The sequence below is a fragment of the Bombina bombina genome, chromosome 7 (assembly GCF_027579735.1).
Source record: "Bombina bombina isolate aBomBom1 chromosome 7, aBomBom1.pri, whole genome shotgun sequence".
NCBI classification, from domain to species: Eukaryota; Metazoa; Chordata; class Amphibia; order Anura; family Bombinatoridae; genus Bombina; species Bombina bombina.
The window spans coordinates 378,625,142-378,648,766 of NC_069505.1; the positions used below are offsets into that span (position 1 = coordinate 378,625,142).

The 23,625-nt window shown below is 41.3% G+C and overlaps 1 protein-coding gene across 1 annotated transcript in view; it reads left to right on the plus strand.

Annotated features, from left to right (window-relative positions):
* The first annotated feature begins 9,799 nt into the window (after positions 1-9,799).
* LOC128635916 (uncharacterized) overlaps positions 9,800-23,625 on the plus strand; it is a 58,589-nt gene continuing 44,763 nt past the window's right edge. The window contains exon 1 of the mRNA XM_053689012.1: positions 9,800-9,997. Coding sequence (XP_053544987.1) covers positions 9,805-9,997 — 193 coding nt within the window. The 5' untranslated portion in view covers positions 9,800-9,804. The remainder of the gene's footprint in view (positions 9,998-23,625) is intronic.

Consider the following 23,625-nt stretch of genomic DNA (forward strand, 5'->3'; position numbering starts at 1 on the left):
TAGGGTTAATATAGTTAATATATATAATATAATAACTATATTAACTATATTAACCCTAAAATAATTAGGGTTAATATAGTTAATATAGGTGGCGGTGGTGTAGGGGGATTAGATTAGGGGGTAATACATTTATTATAGGTGGCGGCGGTGTAGGGGGATTTAGATTAGATGCAAAAGAGCTGATTACTTCGTGACAATGCCCTGCAAAAAGCCCTTTTAAGGGCTGGTAAAAGAGCTGTTTACTTTGGGTTAATGCCACGCAAAAAGCCCTTTTCAGGGCTATTTGTAGGGTTAGATTTAGGTTTAGTGGTAGGGATATTTTAGTATTTTAGGGGTTAATTAATTTAATATAGGTGGTCGGCGGTATAGGGGGATTAGATTAGGGATTAATAATTTAATATAGCTGGCGGCGGTATAGGGGGATTAGATTAGGGGTTAATAATTTAGTATAGGTGGCGACGATATAGGGGGATTAGATTAGGGGTTAATAATTTAATATAGGTGGCAGCGGTATAGGGGGATTAGATTAGGGGTTAATAATTTAATATATGTGGCAGCGGTATAGGGGGATTTGATTAGGGGTTAATAATTTAATATAGGTGGCAGCGGTGTAGGGGGCTCACATTAGGGGTTAATATAGTTTAAATAGGTGGCGGCGGTGTAGGGGGATCATATTAGGGGGTAACATAGTTAATGTAGGTGGCGGCGGGGTAGGGGGCTCACATTAGGGGGTAAAACATTTAATGTAGCTAGCGGCGGTGTAGGGGGCTCAGATTAGGGGGTGATATAGATAATGTAGGTGGCGGCGGGGTCTGGGAGCGGCGGTTTAGGGGTTAAACACTTTATTAGGGATGCGGCGGGGGATCGCGGTTGACAGGTAGATAGACATTGTGCGTGCGTTAGGTGGTAGGTTTTATTTAGCAGTTCGCGGTTGATAGGTAGATAGACATTGTGCATGCGTTAGGTTTTATTTTGCAGCCAGTTTAGGGAGTTACAGGGCTCCAATACATAGCGTAAGGTTTACTATGCCTGCAATTTGTGGCGAGGTGAAAATGGAGTAGGATTTCTCCATTTTCGCCACGTAAGTCCTTACGCTGTATATTGGATACCAAACTGCGCTGGTTTGGTATACCTGTCTATGGGCCAAAAAACTCTGGCCGAAGGCAGAAATATTTGAGCGTAACTTCTAGGTTACGCCGTATATGTGATACCAAACCAGCGCAAAATTTGGATATCGGATCGAGGCCCAAGTATCTAGCCCAACTGTTTATACTGTCTATGCCACGTTTGACAAGAAAATAGTTCCAATATGTATCATACTTTTTTCAAATTAAAGGTGACTGCCTAGCTTATAGTACATGAGCAGGGCACTTAGTCGGCAATATGTGTTTTCGCTAGGCACATGAGTTGCAAGTTATGTCTGTAACAGAAAACATATTACATGCTTACATTTAAAAATGGAGACAGAACCTATGACCAGATGCAATGATAAAGGCTTTATTGACTTTTATTATAGCTCAACAAATTACATTACTAGATTCTAGATGCTAAATATTATCCTTTGGTCACAGTTTAAAAAATCTGTGTCAGCACACACACTTGGTGGGCTTGCCCCATTCGCTGTACTTTTTGGGGACAGCTTAATGTAGCATTTTTTTTTCATAAAAAATTACACGACTCTATTTTTGAGGGCATGTGGGGCACTTTAAGAATATTATTCAGAGATCTGATCTCTGGTTAATCTTCTGAGCACCAATTGCTACTGCGAGATCATGAATGCAATAACCAGCTACTTGTAATGGCTGGTTACTTATCGGGCACCCGCAAGTTAGCGCTCCACTTGTAAACAAGCACTAAATGTTTTACTATCTAATGCATATATCAATAAAGATATAGCGAAAAGAGCTCCTTATTTGACAGATAGGAAGACATTAACCATCTGAATGACTATGACCCACCATTTGTGTTTGCACTTCTTGTTATCTTGGACTTACTTGACATCTTACAGTTTAGATTTCTGTAAGTGAAGAATTAGAGCTCTTTGTACAGTAAAGTGTATTCAATGGGGCATAAGGAACAAGGTCTGGCGGACCTGATCCGACACTGCGGATCAAGTCCGCCAGACCTCGCTGAATACGGCGAGCAATACGCTCGCCGTATTCAGCATTGCACCAGCAGCTCACAAGAGCTGCTGGTGCAATACCACCCCCTGCAGACTCGCGGCCAATAGGCCTCCAGCAGGGGGGTGTCAATCAACCCGATCGTACTCGATCGGGCTGTATTGTGGCAATGGGGCTGTATTGTGGCAATGTGTGTCCGCCTGCTCAGAGCAGGTGGGCAGGTTATGGAGCAGCGGTCTTTGTGACCGCTGCTTCACAACTGCTGTTTCTGGCTAGTCTGAAGGCTCGCCAGAAACACGGGGAATCAAGCTCCATTCGGAGCTTGATACATATGCCCCAGAGTGTCATCAAATGTTTGTGTAATATGTTTTATCAATGAAAGTTGAAATCTTTAAAAAGAAAAAAAAACTCACTTGCAGGTGAGGTTGAACAAGGAGTTAGTGGAAAAAAGCTCTCTATGGGGCCAATTTATGAAAGTGCGCATGGACATGATCCACTGTAGTGATCATGTCCGCCGCACATTGATAAATGCCGACAGCATACGCTGTCGGCATTTATCATTGCACAAGCTGTTCTGGTGAACTGCTTGTGCAATGCCACCCCCTGCAGATTTGCGGCCAATCGGTGGCTAACAGGGGGTGTCAATCAACTCGATCGTATTCGATCGGGCAGATTTCTGTCCCCCACCTCAGAGCAGGCGGACGAGTTAAGGGGCAGCGGTCTTAAGACCGCTGTTTCTTAACTCCTGTTTCTGGCGAGCGTTAAGGCTCGCGCGGAAACAGCTGTATCAAGCTCCATTCAGAGCTTGATGATTCGGCTCCTTGATCTCAAAAAGGACCCATGCAAAATAAAAAAAGGTATAAAGAGACAACAATCTTTTCACATGAGGGTTTCAATACATTTAAAACCCTGCTAAAACCAGTTATCCGTGGCTGTATATTTGCTTCATACCAGACTAACTCCACCAGTACTTTGCACTGAGATATTTTGACACTTTTATTACAATTCAACAATAATTGAGCAGTTTTTATACCATGAAAACACTTTTTGGCTTGTTTCCAACTACAAATCTTAACCGTAAACCCAATAATTTCCTGGTTTAATGGAGGAAAAACCCCTCAAGGATAACTCAAAATACTAATTAAAACTTTGTAACTCGTACACAAGAATTAACATTTATTATTCCAATGAAGCGTTTGGGCGTTTAAAGAATGTTAACATATAGAATTACTCAAAGACATAAAATTATTACTTGTGTACATCATTAAGTAATATTACCAGTTAAAGGCACATTAAACAACATTTAAAGGGACATTATACACTAAATACTGTACATTTTATAAGCATAGTATTGGGATTATTCGCTCTAGTAATGGTTGCAGCCAGGCAACCAGATCTCCCGCCATTCCCACCCCTCAAAGTGTCCATAGTCCTATAGAGTCCCAGTGGTACAAAGGTGGTTATTCCAGGGTGATCCCAGGGGATCAGCAGCACTTCCAGGGTGTCTTTGGAAAGCCCTTGGTCCCGAGATGCCACAGATCCATTGCTGGGGGCAGGAGCTGCGAGCGATCAAACGTACACTGGGAAAGCCAGGGGTTGTAGGGGGGTCCAAAACCCCAAGTTCCCAAGGGAGCTCCCTTCCGGCAATTACCCCATTTCTTACCCTCCCTAGGGGGTACCAATCCACAAAAGAGCGGGGCTCTGGGGCAAAGGGCTGCTGGAGCGACCTGGGGTATAGGTTAGCGTGTGTCCGGGGTGATGCAGCCGACCGGCAGTTCCAGGAGCTCTGCCAGCCGGAGAGGGGTTAGTGACAGTGCTCCCCCCTAAAAAATTTAGGCAGACCCGGCTAGATCCACACACGGGTAGCCTGGGGCTCTCCGGCAAGCTATTCGGTTTGCCAGGAAAGTCCATCAGCCTTCTCATTGATCTTTCCCAGCAGGTATTGGACAGTGAAGTTGAAGGGCTGCAAGGCTAAACTCCACCTCAATAAGCGTCCATTGTCCCCAGAAACTCGGTTGAGCCAGACTAGGGGGTTGTGATCTGTGAGGATGGTAAAGGGCCTTCCATAGAGGTATGGTTGAAGCTTCTTTAGGGCCCATACCAGCGCCAAGCACTCCTTTTCCACCGCCGCATAGCCTACTTCTCTGGGCAATAGCTTCCTGCTGATGTAGGCTACGGGGTGCTTGTGGCCCTCCTCATCCACCATGCTTAGTACTGCTCCCAACCCAAACATGGAGGCATCTATTTGGACACAAAAGCATTTGCACGGGTTAGGAGCGGCCAGGATAGGGGCAGAAGTTAGAGCGGTCTTAAGGTTTTGGAAGGCTGTTTCACACACCGGGGCCACAGGACTTGTTTGGGTAACTGTTTGCGGGTCAGGTCAGTCAGGGTTTTGGCCAGGGTGTTATAGTTAGGGATGAACTTGCAGTAGTACCCTGCCATCCCTAGAAAAGTTTGGACCTGGGTCTTGGTTGTGGGGGTTGGCCAGTTAGCGACTGCCTCAATCTTGGCTGGCTCCAGCCACTGCATCCCACAGTCTACCCGGTACCCAAGATACTGGACCTCCAAGTGACATACCATACACTTGTCCGGCTTGAGTGTCAGACCTGCAGCCTTGATGCGGTCCAGAATGGTACCCAGATGGATCAGGTGGTCCTCCCAGGTATCGCTATAGATCGCTATGTCATCCAGGTATGCGTAGGCATAATCCTGGAGGCCATCAAAAGATGCAGTCTACCATTCTTTGGAAGGTCACCGGAGCATTTTTCATCCTAAACGGCATAACCTTAAACTGGTATAGGCCGAATAGGGTGATGAAGGCCGTCTTTGGAATGATTTGCCAGTACCCCTTGCAGAGGTCTAGGGAGGTCAGGAAGTTCCCACAGGTGATGCGATCTAGTAGGTCATCGACCCTGGGCATGGGGTAGGCATGGTCCTGTCATTGAGCCTACGATAGTCTACACAGAATTGGGTGGTTCCGTACTGCTTGGGGACCAGGACAACTTGGGATGCCCAGGGACTGTTGGATGGCTCTATAACACCTAGGTCCAACATTTCCCTGAGTTTGCTGTGCATACTTTCCCTAACTGAATTCAGGGACCCGGTACTCCAGCTGCCAGAGGGATGCCTGCCCCGGGGTGGAGAACATCTGTTGTCAGCTCTCTAAGACCTGCCTGACCCGTTCCTTCTGCACAGTCGCTAGCCTCTCGTCTAGCTTTATGCTCCTTACACCTGTGTGCATCCTACTCCGTCTGGGTAGCTCCAGCATGGGGAGACTCTCTGAGTCTTCCATGGCCAGAGAGCATATTGCGGCTACCTCCTCCTGCCTCGCCTGGTATGCCTTCAGCATGTTTATATGAAAGGTCCGGTGGAGCCGTTCATCTGAACATTTGGCTACCAGGTAGGTCGTATTGCAGAGTTGCTCTACCACTCGGTAGGGTCCCTGCCAGGAAGCCTGTAGCTTGTTTGTTTTGACAGGCTTCAGGGCCAGGACATTTTGCCCTATATCTAAAGTGCGGTCATGGGCATTTGGTCGTACCGCCGCTTCTGCCTATGTTGGGCGACCTGAAGGTTCTCTCGTACCCTAGTAGTGAGGTCCGTCAGTCGATCCCTGAACTCCAGGACATACCACACTATGGAGTGTCCTTCTTTCCCAACTGAATCTTCCCAGTGGGCTCTAAGCAAGTCTAAAGGTCCCCTCACCATCCGGCCATACACTAACTCAAAGGGGGAGAACCCAGTGGATTCCTGGGGCACCTCCCTTAAGTGAACAGGAGGTGTGGCAGGTATCTTTCCTAGTCTTTGTGAGAGACCGAGAATGTCATAAGCAACTGATTTAGGTCCCGTTAAACCTCTCGCATAGCCTGTTAGTCTGGGGGTGATATGGAGAGCTGGGCATGGATTTTATCCAGCAAAGCCTCCATAAGTGCTGGACGAGTTCAACAGTGAACTGGGTTCCCTGGTCAGAGATGATCTCCCAGGGGGGGGAACCCACCCTGGCAAATATCCGGAGCAGCGCATCGGCTACTGTATCTGCCTGGATATTAGCCAGGGGAATGGCCTCTGGGTATAGGGTGGCATAGTCTACCACGGTCAGGATATACTTCTTCCTGGAGGTACTAGGGCGGGGCAAGGGGCCAAAAATGTCTACAACTACCCTGCTGAAGGGTTTGTCAATGATAGGGAGGGGGTGTAGGGAGGCCTTGGAGTGGTCTCCTATCTTGTCTACTCTCTGGCAAACATCACAGGTCCTACAGTACTTCCTAGCGTTTCCTGTGACCCCTGGCCAGAAGAAGGTCTTAGTTAACCGGTAACAGGTTGTAGTAATCCCTAGCTGTCATGCCCTATGGACAGTTGGTCATACCTATACTTCTAGGGTACTACTAGCTGGTGCTTGGGCATCTGCCTGTATTCTTCCCTCTTGGTAACCCGGTATAGGAGTCCTTGGTCCCACTTGAAACATTCTCCTCCTAACCCCCCTGGATCGGCCCCTGCCTTGGCCTGGTAGGAAGCTAATGTGGGGTTCCTCAAGGTCTCCTGGGCGAAGTCAGTGGGGGCTTCCCAGGAAGTCGGGTCAGCTGTCGGGGTAGGAGTTGGGGTAGGAGTTGGGGAGGAGTGGCTTGCCTGGATCCCCAGATCGTGTGCGGTGGTATGACGTCCGACTTGATGGCGGGTGCTAACTTGGAAGGCATCCGAGGGGTTATCCGCTATAAAGGAGGAGACAGGCATTTGACTCAGACATGCCCCAACTGATTGCATTCAAAGCACCAGGTTCCGTTGGCTGGGGTGGACTGGGTCCAGAGGAGTGAGGATGTGCCTGCAGAGCTTGAGGGTAGCAGGGGCCCGCCAGTGGGCAAGCCAGAGCTGCCTTGGAGTGGCCCACTGGGCGATGTTTGGGTCGAACCCGACACCAAGCATCCAAAAACTTGTCAGCCAGAAGGGCAGCCTGGTTGACTGTTTCGGGCCTCCGGTCCTTGACCCAGTCTCGTACCTCCGGTGGGGAGTTATCATAAAATTGTTCAAGTAGAATGAGCTGGGAGGCCTCGGCCAGGGTGGTTACTTGGCATCCAGTAACTAAGGAGTGGGTAAATTGGTGTGCCCACTCCATGAAAGACTGCCCCTCTTTCTTCCTTCAGCCAGTGAGCCTCTGGCGTGAGGGAATACCGGGTTAGGATGTGTGCCTTTACCAGGTCATAGTCCTTTTGGTCCTCTGAGGGGATAGCTTGGAAGGCATCCAAGGCTCTCCCTGATAACTTCCCAATCAAGATGATTACTCGGTCGGCATCAGCAAAGACATGCATCTGGTACTGAGTCTTGAATACCTGCAGGTATTGATCAATCTCCTCTTCGTTGTCTTTAAAGGCTTGAAAAGCCTCATGGGGTAGCTTCTTTGGTGGGGAAGGAGACTCCAGGGGGACCGGCACGGCTCCCCCCATAGACTTCTAGGCATCAGCGATTTTCCGAGTGATCTTTGGGTGGGGTGGTCCCATAGAGAGCCAATCGCTACTGGATCTCTCTCTGGAGCTTGGACATGGTTGTGCTCGTGGTTGATGTCTCACTGGGCCGGTCACTGGCTCGATCGCCTTTCATCAGCTCGGCGATGATTGCTGCCTTTGACTTGTTGCCAGTGACTTGCCCAACAGGTCTTTGAGTGAACTATTCCTGATCTCAGAGTACTGCTGCTCCATCCGAAGAGAGCTTCAGTTGGTGGTATGCATATTCCAGGTAGACGGAAGCATCCCACCGCTGCCAACCAGTTGTGACGGACTCCGGCTACCCCGACTGGGTAGCTCCGCCAAGAGGGTTTTTTCTGTGCCTAGAACATGCAGCTATAGAGCAGAGAGAAGTGATTATAGCCAGAGCCCACCCAAATAACCAGACAAAACCAGCATTCAGGTGGAACAAGAACATCTTTATTGTAAAACACACACACTTATATACACCCAGCTCATCTTGATAAGGGTTTTATCTGACCCCCAGATCTCCCGCCATTCCCACCCCTTATTCCAGGCTGTTGTTGGAAAGCCCTCGGTCCCCAGATGCCACAGTCCGTTGCTGGGGGTCGGAACTGCGGGCTGCAGGCAATGAAACGTACACCAGGAAAGCCAGGGTAAGTATGGAATGTAGGAGGGTTTGAAACCCCAAGTTCCCAAGGGAGCTCTCTTCCAACAATCACCCCACCTCTTGTCCTCCCTAGGGGGTACCAATCCCCAAAAGAGCAGAGCTCTGGGGCAAAGGGCCGCTGGAGCAACCTGGGGTATAGGTTAGTGGGTGTCTGGGGTGATGTGGCCGACCGGTGGTTCCAGGAGCCCGGCCAGCTGGAGAGGGGTTAGGCGGTCAGAGATCAGCTCTTCCATGAAGATGTCAAAATCATAAAATAAGCAATAGGAAGAGTCTTGGAGATCATGTAAGCCATGAAGAGGCCAAAAGTGGTGTAAAAAGGAGTGAGCTGTGTAGTAGGGAGTGGGGGGGTAGCCTTGGCAGCCTGGTATCCATGAAACCCCTTATCGCTCCCGTGCAACAGTAAGCGCACCGCTTGTGCCCTAGCCCAGTGTTGGTTATTCAAAAATGAGGAATGGGTAATAAAGGGATTATATATCTTTTTAAACATTCAAATTTTCCTTTTTCTGATGAATGCAGGTTAAGTACTGATAGAATTTGTAGTATTGAAAGCAATTAATATACATATTACTCTTTACTTTTGTATGTGACTAAAACTTCTTGTTGACGTTAATGTACAGCTATTGGATTTTTAAACAAAAAAAAAAACAATTCAAGTAATCTGTCCCTTAAAAATTATATAACACTACCTATAGGTTACATGTATAAAATTCCTCTCCAAGATGTTCTAATCTACAGATAAAAATATACAAATATTCTGAAATTCAAACCTTTTCCAGTCTTAAAGGGACACTGAACCAAATTTTTTTTCTTTCATGATTCAGATAGAGCATGCAATTTTAAGCCACTTTTTAACTTGTCTCTGTAACTCATTATAGAAAAGTGAGTGTGCTTTATCTCAGGTCTTTTGGATGTACCTTATTTTGGTTCATCCACTTTTCTGTATTACTCCTTTAGTATATCTTTCTAATTTACTCCTATTATCAAATTTTCTTCATTCTCTTGGTATCTTTATTTGAAAAGCAAGAAAGTAAGTTTAGATGCCTGCCCATTTTTTGTGAACAACCTGGGTTGCTCTTGCTGATCGGTGGATAAATTCACCTAGCAATAAACAAGTGCTGTCTAGTGTACTGAACCAAAAAATGCCTGTCTCCTTAGCTTAGATGCTTTCTTTTTCAAATAAAGATGGCAAGAGAACAAAGAAAAATTGATAGTAGGAGTAAATTAGAAAGTTGCTTAAAATTGCATGCTCTATTGGAATCATGGAAGAAAAAAATTGGTTCAGTGTCCCTTTAAGCAGATTGGACAAAGTTTTTTTGTTCCGATGTAGGCATTATGACCTTGTCATGAACGGGTTAACGTCTTATAGAAATGTACGTTAGTATTTGGCTGTGAGGCTTTGCTGGTCCTCTCTAAACTTCTCTAATGTCACAATAGATTACATCACAGAGGGCACACCAGCAAATCACTGGCAAGCACAACTTAGTCATTTGCTTTTTTTTTGTGTGTGGTAAAAAAACAGCTTTAACAATTCACAGACAACAGCAGCAACAATTACAAAAATATGGAGATCCCTCAAAGCCCTGAAGTGGAATTTTTGAGAAAAAAGAATATGCACCTGCTGTCTGAGAATGTGAAGCTGCGCAGAATGCTGAGGCCAATGCATGAGAACTTGGAGCCGCAATGGGGACCGAAAAACTTTAAGACCCAAGATTCAATGTTCTGCCCCTTTAAAAAGGAAGGTGAGCATCACAAAGGTAAGGCCAAGAAAATATACACAAACAATCTTCTGGGCAATGCAGGTCACATATCTGAGTGAGAAGTATTGCTATTTTTTTATTTAGTAAAATGAACATTCCTGTACTGAACAAACTGTTTCAATGACTGTGAGTCATGTCACTGTCCACTGTCAGGGGGTCTGTTTATCAGCCTGGGAGGACTTAAAGGGACAGGAAACCCCAACATTTTCTTTCATGATTTGGATTGAACATACCATTTTAAACAACTTTCGAATTGACTTCTTTTAGCAAATTTGCTTCATTCTCTTGTTATCGAATAGCAGTGCACTACTTGGCAGCTAGCTGAACAGATCTAGTTAGCCAATCAGAAGAGACAAATGTGTGCAGACAACAATCAGCAGCTTGCTTTTCAACAAGGGACACCAAGAGAACAAAGCACATTTGAAAATAGAAGTGACTATAAAAGTGTATTAAAATGACCTGCTCTATCTAAATCATGCAAGTTTAATGTCCACCTTACTATCCGTTGCAAGAGACAGTAAACACCTTGTAATTACAAGACATTTCTTTTGCGATGCTATAGAATAACAAATCAAATCTTTTTACTGGAATTATTTGCCAATAGCCTCCAATCACCATTTGCCATATTTGGAGGAGCCAATCTGGGCTTTAGTCCACAAACAAGGCGAACCACCATTATAATCCTTGTATAAAACACATTATTTTGCAGTTTTTATCAGTTAAATCCAATTAAGTACATATATGTAGCAGGGTTTGCATTCAGACATCAGCATGGTGCATCTCAAGTTCTGAGAATTAGAAAATCCTCAGTTTTCAGAACTAAATTGCATCAAAAGGGGGCAAAATAAAAATAATACGTTGTTTCATTACTTATAACTAGGAATGGGCGAATGTGTTTATATTCGAATTTGAATGTTAGAACGAATGTTATTGTAGAAATTCGATTTACATAATAGAATGTTGATAAAAACGAATATTCTGAAAAATTCGATTTTCGAATGTTATTTACAGTTTTCGAATGTCACATTCGAATTTGAATATCACTTTCAAATTTGAATATTACATTTATAAAACACAATTGTAGACTAGAAACACTATTTCGAATTTGAATGTCACATTCGAATCGAATATCACATTCTAATTTGAATATTACATTTATAAAACACAGTATTAGACTAGAAATACTATTTCGAATTTGAATATTACATTTGAATCGAATATCACATTCGAATCAAATATCACATTTATTAAACACAGTTGCAAACTAGAAATACTATTTCGAATTCGAATGTCACAATCGAATTCGAATGTCACATTCAAATTCAAATATTACATTTAAAAAACACAGTATTAGACTAGTAATACTATTTCGAATTCGAATGTGACATTCGAATTCGATTGTCACATTTGAATTTGAATATTACATTTAAAACACAATATTAGACTAGAAATACTATTTCAAATTCGAATGTGACATTCAAATGTAGTTGTAGACTAGAAATACTATTTCGAATTTGAATGTCACATTTGAATTTGAATATTACATTTCGAAATTAAATGAATACATAGCTAAACATTCTATTATTCTAACGAATATTTTCAAATTTTATTGAAAAATTCTAAAATGAAAATTCTAAAATAGAATGTTAGAATGTTATATAAACATTCAAAATTCGATTTGAACGAACGAATGTATCAAAATTTAAATTTTTTCAAATGTGCTTTGTTCTCTTGGTATCCGTTGTTAAAAAAGAATATGTACATATCATACACTTGTGAAAGCTAGCTGGTCATTTACCTCTTGTGATTGGCTAACTAGATGTGTTCAGCTAGCTCTCAGTAGTGCATTGCTGCTCCTTTAGAAAAGGATAACAAGGGAATGAAGCAGATTTGATAATAGAAGTAAATTGGAAAGTTGTTTAAAATTGTATGTTCTATCTGAATCACGAAAGAAAAAAAAAAATTGGGTTTCATGTCCCTTTAAATAATGAAATAACTAAAACTTTTTTCATGCAAAAAATATTTAATATGCTTTAAAATATTTAAAAAGTGCTCTTTCACATTCAGGATATAATGGTTTGCTAATAGTGCAGGGTAGGGTAAGATACACGTTTATTTCAAGGGTGAGAGTCATCAGAGGGAATTCTCAAGGAGGAAGGTGTAGAAGAGACAAGAAGAGGGAGGAGGACGGGTTTGCAAGTAGTGAAGTTGTCCGCTTGAAATCACTACTTTACAATGCTGCATCACATGGGGAAATGTAACATTGCACAAGAGGATTCTTGTGCAATGCTGCCTCCTGCTGCTGTGCAGCCAATTGCACAAGAACAGGGCATGTCAGTCACCCCAAATGAGAGAGTGTTGGGGTGTTTGATCTCACCTCCTCTCAGGTGGTAGAGAAAGCAAAAGAAGCAGTTTCTTCTTCGTAAATATGTTCCAGCTGGCTCGCTAACGTTATCTCCAGGGGAAAGAGAAAGAATATTCACAAGGACATCCTCATGAGGAAGGTTAGAGGGTCATCACTAGGGGAAACAGGGTTCACAACAGCATTTATACTTGTTTTCATAATAAGATATTCCCTTAACAACTTTAAAGGTAATTAAGGAACTAAGGCCTAGATTTAGAGTTCGGCGGTAGCCGTCAAAACCAGCGTTAGAGGCTCCTAACGCTGGTTTTGGCCGCCCGCTGGTATTTGGAGTCAGTGATTAAAGGGTCTAACGCTCACTTTACAGCCGCGACTTTTCCATACCGCAGATCCCCCTACGCCATTTGCGTAGCCTATCTTTTCAATGGGATCTTTCTAACGCTGGTATTTAGAGTCGGTTCTGCAGTGAGCGTTAGAGCTCTAACGACAAGATTCCAGCCGCCTGAAAAAAGCAGGAGTTAAGAGCTTTCTGGCTAACGCCGGTTTATAAAGCTCTTAACTACTGTACCCTAAAGTACACTAACACCCATAAACTACCTATGTACCCCTAAACCGAGGTCCCCCCACATCGCCGCCACTCGATTAAAATTTTTAACCCCTAATCTGCCGACCGCCACCTACGTTATACTTATGTACCCCTAATCTGCTGCCCCTAACCCCGCCGACCCCTATATTATATTTATTAACCCCTAACTTGCCCCCCACAACGTCGCCGCAAGCTACTTAAAATAATTAACCCCTAATCTTCCGACCGCAAATCGCCGCCACCTACGTTATCCCTATGTACCCCTAATCTGCTGCCCCTAACATCGCCGACCCCTATGTTATATTTATTAACCCCTAATCTGCCCCCCACAACGTCGCCGACACCTACCTACACTTATTAACCCCTAATCTGCCGAGCGGACCTGAGCGCTACTATAATAAAGTTATTAACCCCTAATCCGCCTCACTAACCCTATCATAAATAGTATTAACCCCTAATCTGCCCTCCCTAACATCGCCGACACCTACCTTCAATTATTAACCCCTAATCTGCCGACCGGAGCTCACCGCTATTCTAATAAATGTATTAACCCCTAAAGCTAAGTCTAACCCTAACACTAACACCTCCCTAAGTTAAATATAATTTTTATCTAACGAAATAAATTAACTCTTATTAAATAAATGATTCCTATTTAAAGCTAAATACTTACCTGTAAAATAAATCCTAATATAGCTACAATATAAATTACATTTATATTATAGCTATTTTAGGATTAATATTTATTTTACAGGTAACTTTGTATTTATTTTAACCAGGTACAATAGCTATTAAATAGTTAAGAACTATTTAATAGTTACCTAGTTAAAATAATTACAAATTTACCTGTAAAATAAATCCTAACCTAAGATATAATTAAACCTAACACTACCCTATCAATAAAATAATTAAATAAACTACCTACAATTACCTACAATTAACCTAACACTACACTATCAATAAATTAATTAAACACAATTGCTACAAATAAATACAATTAAATAAACTATCTAAAGTACAAAAAATAAAAAAGAACTAAGTTACAGAAAATAAAAAAATATTTACAAACATAAGAAAAATATTAAAACAATTTTAAACTAATTACACCTACTCTAAGCCCCCTAATAAAATAACAAAGACCCCCAAAATAAAAAATTCCCTACCCTATTCTAAAATACAAAAATTACAAGCTCTTTTACCTTACCAGCCCTGAACAGGGCCCTTTGCGGGGCATGCCCCAAGAATTTCAGCTCTTTTGCCTGTAAAAAAAAACATACAATACCCCCCCCCCAACATTACAACCCACCACCCACATACCCCTAATCTAACCCAAACCCCCTTAAATAAACCTAACACTAATCCCCTGAAGATCTTCCTACCTTGTCTTCACCATCCAGGTATCACCGATCCGTCCTGGCTCCAAGATCTTCATCCAACCCAAGCGGGGGTTGGCGATCCATAATCCGGTGCTCCAAAGTCTTCCTCCTATCCGGCAAGAAGAGGACATCCGGACCGGCAAACATCTTCTCCAAGCGGCATCTTCTATGTTCTTCCATCCGATGACGACCGGCTCCATCTTGAAGACCTCCAGCGCGGATCCATCCTCTTCTTCCGACGACTAGACGACGAATGACGGTTCCTTTAAGGGACGTCATCCAAGATGGCGTCCCTCGAATTCCGATTGGCTGATAGGATTCTATCAGCCAATCGGAATTAAGGTAGGAATTTTCTGATTGGCTGATGGAATCAGCCAATCAGAATCAAGTTCAATCCGATTGGCTGATCCAATCAGCCAATCAGATTGAGCTCGCATTCTATTGGCTGTTCCGATCAGCCAATAGAATGCGAGCTCAATCTGATTGGCTGATTGGATCAGCCAATCGGATTGAACTTGATTCTGATTGGCTGATTCCATCAGCCAATCAGAAAATTCCTACCTTAATTCCGATTGGCTGATAGAATCCTATCAGCCAATCGGAATTCGAGGGACGCCATCTTGGATGACGTCCCTTAAAGGAACCGTCATTCGTCGTCTAGTCGTCGGAAGAAGAGGACGGATCCGCGCTGGAGGTCTTCAAGATGGAGCCGGTCGTCATCGGATGGAAGAACATAGAAGATGCCGCTTGGAGAAGATGTTTGCCGGTCCGGATGTCCTCTTCTTGCCGGATAGGAGGAAGACTTTGGAGCACCGGATTATGGATCGCCAACCCCCGCTTGGGTTGGATGAAGATCTTGGAGCCAGGACGGATCGGTGATACCTGGATGGTGAAGACAAGGTAGGAAGATCTTCAGGGGATTAGTGTTAGGTTTATTTAAGGGGGTTTGGGTTAGATTAGGGGTATGTGGGTGGTGGGTTGTAATGTTGGGGGGGGGTATTGTATGTTTTTTTTTACAGGCAAAAGAGCTGAAATTCTTGGGGCATGCCCCGCAAAGGGCCCTGTTCAGGGCTGGTAAGGTAAAAGAGCTTGTAATTTTTGTATTTTAGAATAGGGTAGGGAATTTTTTATTTTGGGGGTCTTTGTTATTTTATTAGGGGGCTTAGAGTAGGTGTAATTAGTTTAAAATTGTTGTAATATTTTTCTTATGTTTGTAAATATTTTTTTATTTTCTGTAACTTAGTTCTTTTTTATTTTTTGTACTTTAGATAGTTTATTTAATTGTATTTATTTGTAGCAATTGTGTTTAATTAATTTATTGATAGTGTAGTGTTAGGTTAATTGTAGGTAATTGTAGGTAGTTTATTTAATTATTTTATTGATAGGGTAGTGTTAGGTTTAATTATATCTTAGGTTAGGATTTATTTTACAGGTAAATTTGTAATTATTTTAACTAGGTAACTATTAAATAGTTCTTAACTATTTAATAGCTATTGTACCTGGTTAAAATAAATACAAAGTTACCTGTAAAATAAATATTAATCCTAAAATAGCTATAATATAAATGTAATTTATATTGTAGCTATATTAGGATTTATTTTACAGGTAAGTATTTAGCTTTAAATAGGAATCATTTATTTAATAAGAGTTAATTTATTTCGTTAGATTTAAATTATATTTAACTTAGGGGGGTGTTAGTGTTAGGGTTAGACTTAGCTTTAGGGGTTAATACATTTATTAGAATAGCGGTGAGCTCCGGTCGGCAGATTAGGGGTTAATAATTGAAGGTAGGTGTCGGCGATGTTAGGGAGGGCAGATTAGGGGTTAATACTATTTATGATAGGGTTAGTGAGGCGGATTAGGGGTTAATAACTTTATTATAGTAGCGCTCAGGTCCGCTCGGCAGATTAGGGGTTAATAAGTGTAGGTAGGTGTCGGCGACGTTGTGGGGGGCAGATTAGGGGTTAATAAATATAACATAGGGGTCGGCGATGTTAGGGCAGCAGATTAGGGGTACATAGGGATAACGTAGGTGGCGGCGGTTTACGGAGCGGCAGATTAGGGGTTAAAAGTGTAATGCAGGGGTCAGCGATAGCGGGGGCGGCAGATTAGGGGTTAATAAGTGTAAGGCTAGGGGTGTTTAGACTCGGGGTACATGTTAGAGTGTTAGGTGCAGACGTAGGAAGTGTTTCCCCATAGGAAACAATGGGGCTGCGTTAGGAGCTGAACGCTGCTTTTTTGCAGGTGTTAGGTTTTTTTTTCAGCTCAAACAGCCCCATTGTTTCCTATGGGAGAATCGTGCACGAGCACGTTTTTGAGGCCGGCCGCGTCCGTAAGCAACTCTGGTATCGAGAGTTGCATTTGCGCTAAATATGCTCTACGCTCCTTTTTTGGAGCCTAACGCAGCATTTGTTTGAACTCTCGATACCAGAGTTAAATTTATGGTGCGGCCAGAAAAAAACCCGCGGAGCGTTAACAGCCCTTTTACCGCCAAACTCCAAATCTAGCCGTAAATAAAGGGGAAACTAATCATGGGTTAATCTTAAAGTTAATGAGATTGGAGGTAATTAAACTTTCACGATTCAGACAGAGCATGCAATTTTAAAAAGATTTCCAATTTATTATTAAATTTGCTTTGTTTTCTTCGTATTCCTTGTTGAACGTTAAACCTCGGTAGGCTCATATGCTAATGTCTATGCCTTGAAGGCCGCCTCCTATCTCAGTGTTGTTTAAAGCTAGACAGCGCTAGTGCATGTGTGCCATGCAGATAACATTGTGCTCACTCCCGTGGAGTTATATATGAGTCAGCACTGATTGGTTATAATGTAAGTCAGTTGAAAGAACTGAGATAAGGGGGCAGTTTTTAGAGGCTTAGATACAAGGTAATCACAGAGGTAAAAAGTATTTTAATATAACAGTGTTGGTTGTGCAAAATTGGGGAATGGGTACTAAAGGGATTATCTATAATTTTAAACAATACAAATTTGGTAGTAGACTGTCCATTTAAGTACTTTTACAATTTACTGAAAGGTGCACCTTAAAGTCTAATTTTTTTTTATTCTTTTGTTCTTGTTGCATATATTTAAAACAGAAGATGATAAAGATCAATTAAAAACACATCCAAGTCAAGGTACGAGTTGTTTTTTCTTGCCTGTGTGTCTATCAGTAGTAAGCGTCCCAGTAAAAGGAGCAAGAAAATAGGCAAATGACAGAGTAGAAGAGGAAGCATATCCTGTAGAATACATCCGCAAACAATCAGTGGCCACATTACCAAACACTAAGGGGCATATTTATCAAGCTCCGTATGGAGCTTGGTGCCCCGTGTTTCCACGCTCTAAAGGCCGCTGCTCCATAACCTGTCCACCTGCTCTGAGGCGGCGGACAGACATCGCAGGAAATCAACCCCATCCAAAACGATCGTGTTGATGGCGGTCAATTGGCAGCGAATCTGCAGGGGGTGGCATTGCACCACCAGTTCCCCAAAACAGATAGTATTGAGCTGTGGACAGCAAATTGTGTTTGTTTTTTACTTATTTTCATCTTTAACTGAGCCCAATACATTTGCACCTCTGAATACTGGTGTGTTATAAACATATTATGCTGTGAAAGTTTCTCTCTCTCTCTCTCTCTCTCTCTCACTCTCTCTGTTTTTCTCTCTATCTCTCTCTGTTTCTCTCTCACTCACTCTCTCTTCCTCTCTCTGTCTCTCTCTTTTTCTCTCTCTCTGTCTCTCTCTCTCACTCACTCTCTCTTCCTCTCTCTCTCTCTCTCTCTCTCTCTCTCACTCACTTTCTCTCTGTCTCTCTCTCTCTCTCTCTCTTCCTCTCTCTTTCTCTCTCTTTCTCTCTCTTTCTCTCTCTCTCTCTCTCTCTTTCTCGCTCTCTGTATCTCTCTCTCTGTCTCTCTCTCTCTGTCTCTCTCTCTCTTCTCTCTCTCTTCTCTCTCTTTCTCTGTCTCTCTTCTCTGTCTCTCTTTCTCTCTCTCTTCTATATCTTCTCTCTCTGTCATTCTCTCTCTCTCTGTCTCTCTCTCATTTTCTCTTCCTCTGTCTCTCTCTCTCTCGTTCTCTCTCTCTCTGTCTCTCTCTCTCACTCTCTCTTCCACTGTCTCTCTCTCTTTCTCTCTGTCTCTCTTTCTCTTTCTCTCTCTCTCTCTCTCTCTCTCTGTCTCTCTCTCTCTTTCTCTCTCTCTCACTCACTCTCTCTTCCGCGTGAGTGAAAAGATGTTTTTCGTGGGTGTTTGTGCTCGTATTACAAGTTGAAAGTAAACTCGTAAGCACAATCGTGATTTACGCTAGAATGATTACCGTGTCCTCTGGTTAACTGTTTCAGGAAACAAAAATTGTCAAAAAAAACATCAAAAACATCAAAAATACATTACAAAGTACAGTTCCAATCATAATAACATAATAAAAAAGTATTCTAAAAAAAATATTGCACAAAAAGTTACAAGGGTTTAAAGATATGAGATCTCAGGTGTTAGAGAAAAAAAAAGGCAGGCAAAGCGCTTTAACATTGATATATCTATCTATCTATCTATCTATCTATCTATATATATATATATATATATTAATATGTGTATATATGTATTTACAGACATATATAAACACATAAATACATAAGTATACATATGTATGCTTATATATATATATATATATATATATATATATATATATATATATATAGTGCATTGGAGCCCTTTGCAGTTAAGTAGAGGAAAATATGTAAAAGCATATTTATGCAATAATCATATTCAATAAAGTGTTTTACTGTGTGGTTACTGTAAATATTTCACATTCCAAGAGCAGAATGTTTTCTAAGTATTTATAAATAGATATTCCTATACATATCTGTATATATCTATAACTATATACTGTATAATTATGTATATATATATATATATATATATATATATATATATATATATATATATTGAAATTCATTAAAAATATGGGGGGAGATAAAAAAACTGAAAGTAAAATCCTCCGTGTCTCAAAATTAAATCAATGTAAATATTTGCATAGGAAGTGCATTGGTACCATTGTATATTAAGTATTTCTGGGGAAAAACAAGCGGGGAATCTTGCCTAGATGTGCTAATTTCCTATGCAAATATTTACATTGATTTATATATATATATATATATATATATATATATATATATATATATATATATATATATATATAGGTATAAATAATTATTTGTGAAAAAAGTATTTTATATATATATATACAGTATATATATATATATATATATATATATATATATAAAATACCGTCCATCTAGCTGTGTTACCCTCCTAGGGACATCCGCCTGGGTGCAAATATGCAGAATATATTCCTTATGATAAAAATGCATTTACGGGCCTTGTTTCAGGGTGAAAAACAAAGTCTTGTTTATTGATGAAACATTTTCAGGGATATCTTCCCCTTCATCAGCATGGCATACAAATGAAACTGTGACCAATATATACATACACACACAGTGTCACACACACAATAAAATCAAAAGTTAACAAATAATACCCGTGTACAATCGGAGTGCTGCTAGCTGCCACCCTCCGACACTTGTTAAGGGTATCATTAAGTCACAGTTCATTAGGGTAATTCGAAATAACTCTAACAGAGCATCAAGGGTCTCTCAGTTGCAATTGATGAGGGACAAATTTCTTCAAAGAGGCTACAAGGCACAAATGGTGGATGATATACTACAGGAGGTAATGGAGTCTACACAGGAGAGCCTCCTCAACAAGAGCACTGCAGTTTGTAAATCCAAAAAATTAATCATGTCCACTACGTTTGTTCCCAACACTACTGAAGCAGGGAGGGCCTTAAGACAACATTGGCCCATGATACAATCAGACCCAAGACTGGTCTTTTCTCTGGACCTTACTCCGATGATAGCATATAAGAGGGGTACCAACTTGCGGGACATCCTGGTCAAGACTGACCCAAAGAATTGCTATCATAATAGGGCATATACGAATGTCAAAGGATCCTACAGATGTTTGGGATGCACTACGTACAATGGACTCATCTCTACAAAGACATTCCATCACCCAAATACCAATAAAGTTTTTTTCTATCAAGCGTTCCATCACATGCACTACCACTCACGTGGTGTATTTGCTATTTTGCCCATGTGCTCGGTTCTATGTGGGCAAAAGTATAGGGACACTCCGGGAGAGGATGGCCAACCACAGGCGGCAATTCGATTGGCTCTTACGTCTGGGGAATCTGAACAGCCAGTAGCCAGACACTGTGCACAAATGGGTCATCAAGTATCCTCTATTAGATACATTCTAATTGACCACATCCCCTGCTTGGACAGGGGTGGTGACCGGGATAAGACACTACTCCGATGAGAGGCTGAGTGGATGTACCCTTTGGGCACAGTAATACCGGGTGGCTTAAATTCACCACCGGACTTTAGGATGCGCATCTAGGTTGGAGATACATACGTGGGGTACGTGAGACATGTGTGTTGACTTTGCCTTGGGGTAGCTGTGGATCAAGCCCCGTTGGGGGAGGATCAACTGTCTCCCTCCCAGGCCATATGGTGCATTTGGGTCATTTTTATGTTCCTTTTGCATCATTAAGCCAACACACCATTCCTCAGTGAGTTACCCATTTTTCTCCTGTACCTAATAAGAGAGCCTATCCGGTCCTATACACCTTCAGGCATACGTCTATCTATGTGTGCACACACGTGACATTTGGTTAATTTGCAACATGTATTAATTTCCAATCTGGATGCGAGCAATGGAAATACATTATTGCAGTCAAGATATAAGATGGTTGTATATATATTAAATCTAGGAAACTTTGATGTGGGATGTGTTATAGTCTGATACAAAAAAATGTATTCTACATCTGTCAATAATGTAGTTTATGTCATAATCTGTTATAAAAGTTTATTTCACATTTTTCAATGATGAAGACAGGAGAGGGGAGGATATGATATCACATACCTACTACAAGACTAGTAGGTTACCCCTTTTTTCTCATATATTCAAATTATGGTTTACTATGGAGGGTTGGACCCAATCTATTGCAGTTTGTGTGCCGAGAATCGGCAATAAAGTAATTCAGTGAATGTCAAAATTGTTTACTGTTGTTAGGTGAGTTCCTAACTAGAAAATAGCGATCTTTTTATTATTTTGGTAGAAGTTCTATTTAACTTTTACTTTGTATATTTGTTTGTAGTTTAAAAGTTATTTTACAGACCACACACCGTTCTTAATAGGGGCTAACTGACATAGCGCCTAAGATCTTGATCCAGCTTGGATTCCGTAGCTGCAGTTCATATGGGGATGTGTGTACATGTGTTGCTATGGCAACCAACACAATCGCTGTATACTTAGCTCCTTTGGAGAGATCGAGTGGGTCTTTACATGAAATGGCTCAATTATACTATTTGCCATACATGGCTGCATAATACACGTTTGAATATATAGTGTATACACTTAATTTCCACTATACTTTTCTTTGATCGCAGAAATTGTATAATACATACTTGAGCACAGTGGGAGTTGAATTCCCTAGACGGATGTGTAATTTAATGTGGATGCAGTGCATAAATATATTATTCGACACATTTAGTGCTGAACTAATGTTTATTTTTGATCAATGATATTCACACTCCGGATGTGCTATGTTAAACAGCACTTCCGTTTTTTTCTCATTACCTGGAACGCACGGCTTGCGTTCCAGCACGATGCTGTGGGGACTATGTTCACTGATTGTACACAGGTATTATTTGTTAACTTTTGATTTTATTGTGTGTGTGTGTATGTATATATTGGTCACAGTTGTTTCATTTGTATGCCATGCTGATGAAGGGGAAGATATCCCTGAAAACGTTTCATCAATAAACAAGACTTTGTTTTTCACCCTGAAACAGGACCTGTGAGTGCATTTTTATCGTAAGGAATATATATATATATATATATATATATATAGACAGATAGAACATATTTTGGTATGTGAAGAACATTGGTATGTGAAATATATATATATACATATGTATTTATGTATTTATATGTGTATATACAATATGTTTTTACAGACATAATTACACAGAAATACATATGCAACATTCATATTTAATAAAGTGCTGTACTGTGTATTTACTGTTAATATTTCACTTTTCAATGTTCTGTACATAGCAGAATATATTATAAGTATTTATACATATATATTCCTATATATATATATACCTGTATATAGCTATACCTATATATAATCATATAGAAATATAGGTATAGATATATATTGTACCAAAATATCATCAGATATATGTAGAAATATCTATTTAAGAATAAATAGAACATATTCTTCTAAGTGAAGACATATTTTTATGTTGGGTTACCGCATTTGAGAAAATGGGTCTGGGATAGCACGCGAGTGGGGGGGGGGGGGTTCCACTTTTTTTCTCCATTGACTTCTTAGGGGGAATCGGTTATCGCGCAAACAATATTCTAACTTCGGCTTTTTGTGCGCATCGGGTTAGCACAAAAGCATTAACGTTTTACTTTTAACTTGTAAAATGAGCGCAACTTGACGCGCAAAAAAGTTTACTTCTAGCACAGTTAGCGTATCAGCTAAATAGCGCTCCGCTCGTAATCTGGCCCAATATTAATTAATGGGCGCCGATTTATGATGGCCTGAATGGGGCCATCTCGCCCTGTTTCCGCGCGAGCCTTCAGGCTCACCGGAAACAGCAGTTAAGAAATAGCGGTTTTAAGACCGCTGCTCCTTAATTGTATCCGCCGCCTCTGAGCGGTGGACAGCAATCAACCTAATCGAATACGATCGGGTTTATTGACACTCCCTGCTAGCGGCCGCGAATCTGCAGAGGGCGGAATTGCACAATCAGTTCACTAGAACTGCTTGTGCAATGCTGAATGTGAACAGCGTATGGAGTCCGCATTCAGCAATGTCTGTCAGACATGGTACGCTGCAGCGTATCATGTCGGACAGACATTAGTAAATCGGCCCCATGGCATGTGCAATTAAAATATATATATGTTTTATTAAATTGTTTTTTATTGAATTTTTAAAAAATTAACATAACAAAAATAACAATGACACATAACAATTGTGGGTTATATTCAAAGGAAAATACAAATACAAATGTCAGCCACATTTTATAACACAAATTATTGTCATTCTGATGGTTCTAGTCAGTGTAGTCACGTGTGCAATTAATATTTTTATATCATATTGAGATGATCACATTTAATCAATAAACACATTTTAAAAGTGTGATTTTATTTATTTTGTCAACTCTTTATTTCAACATAT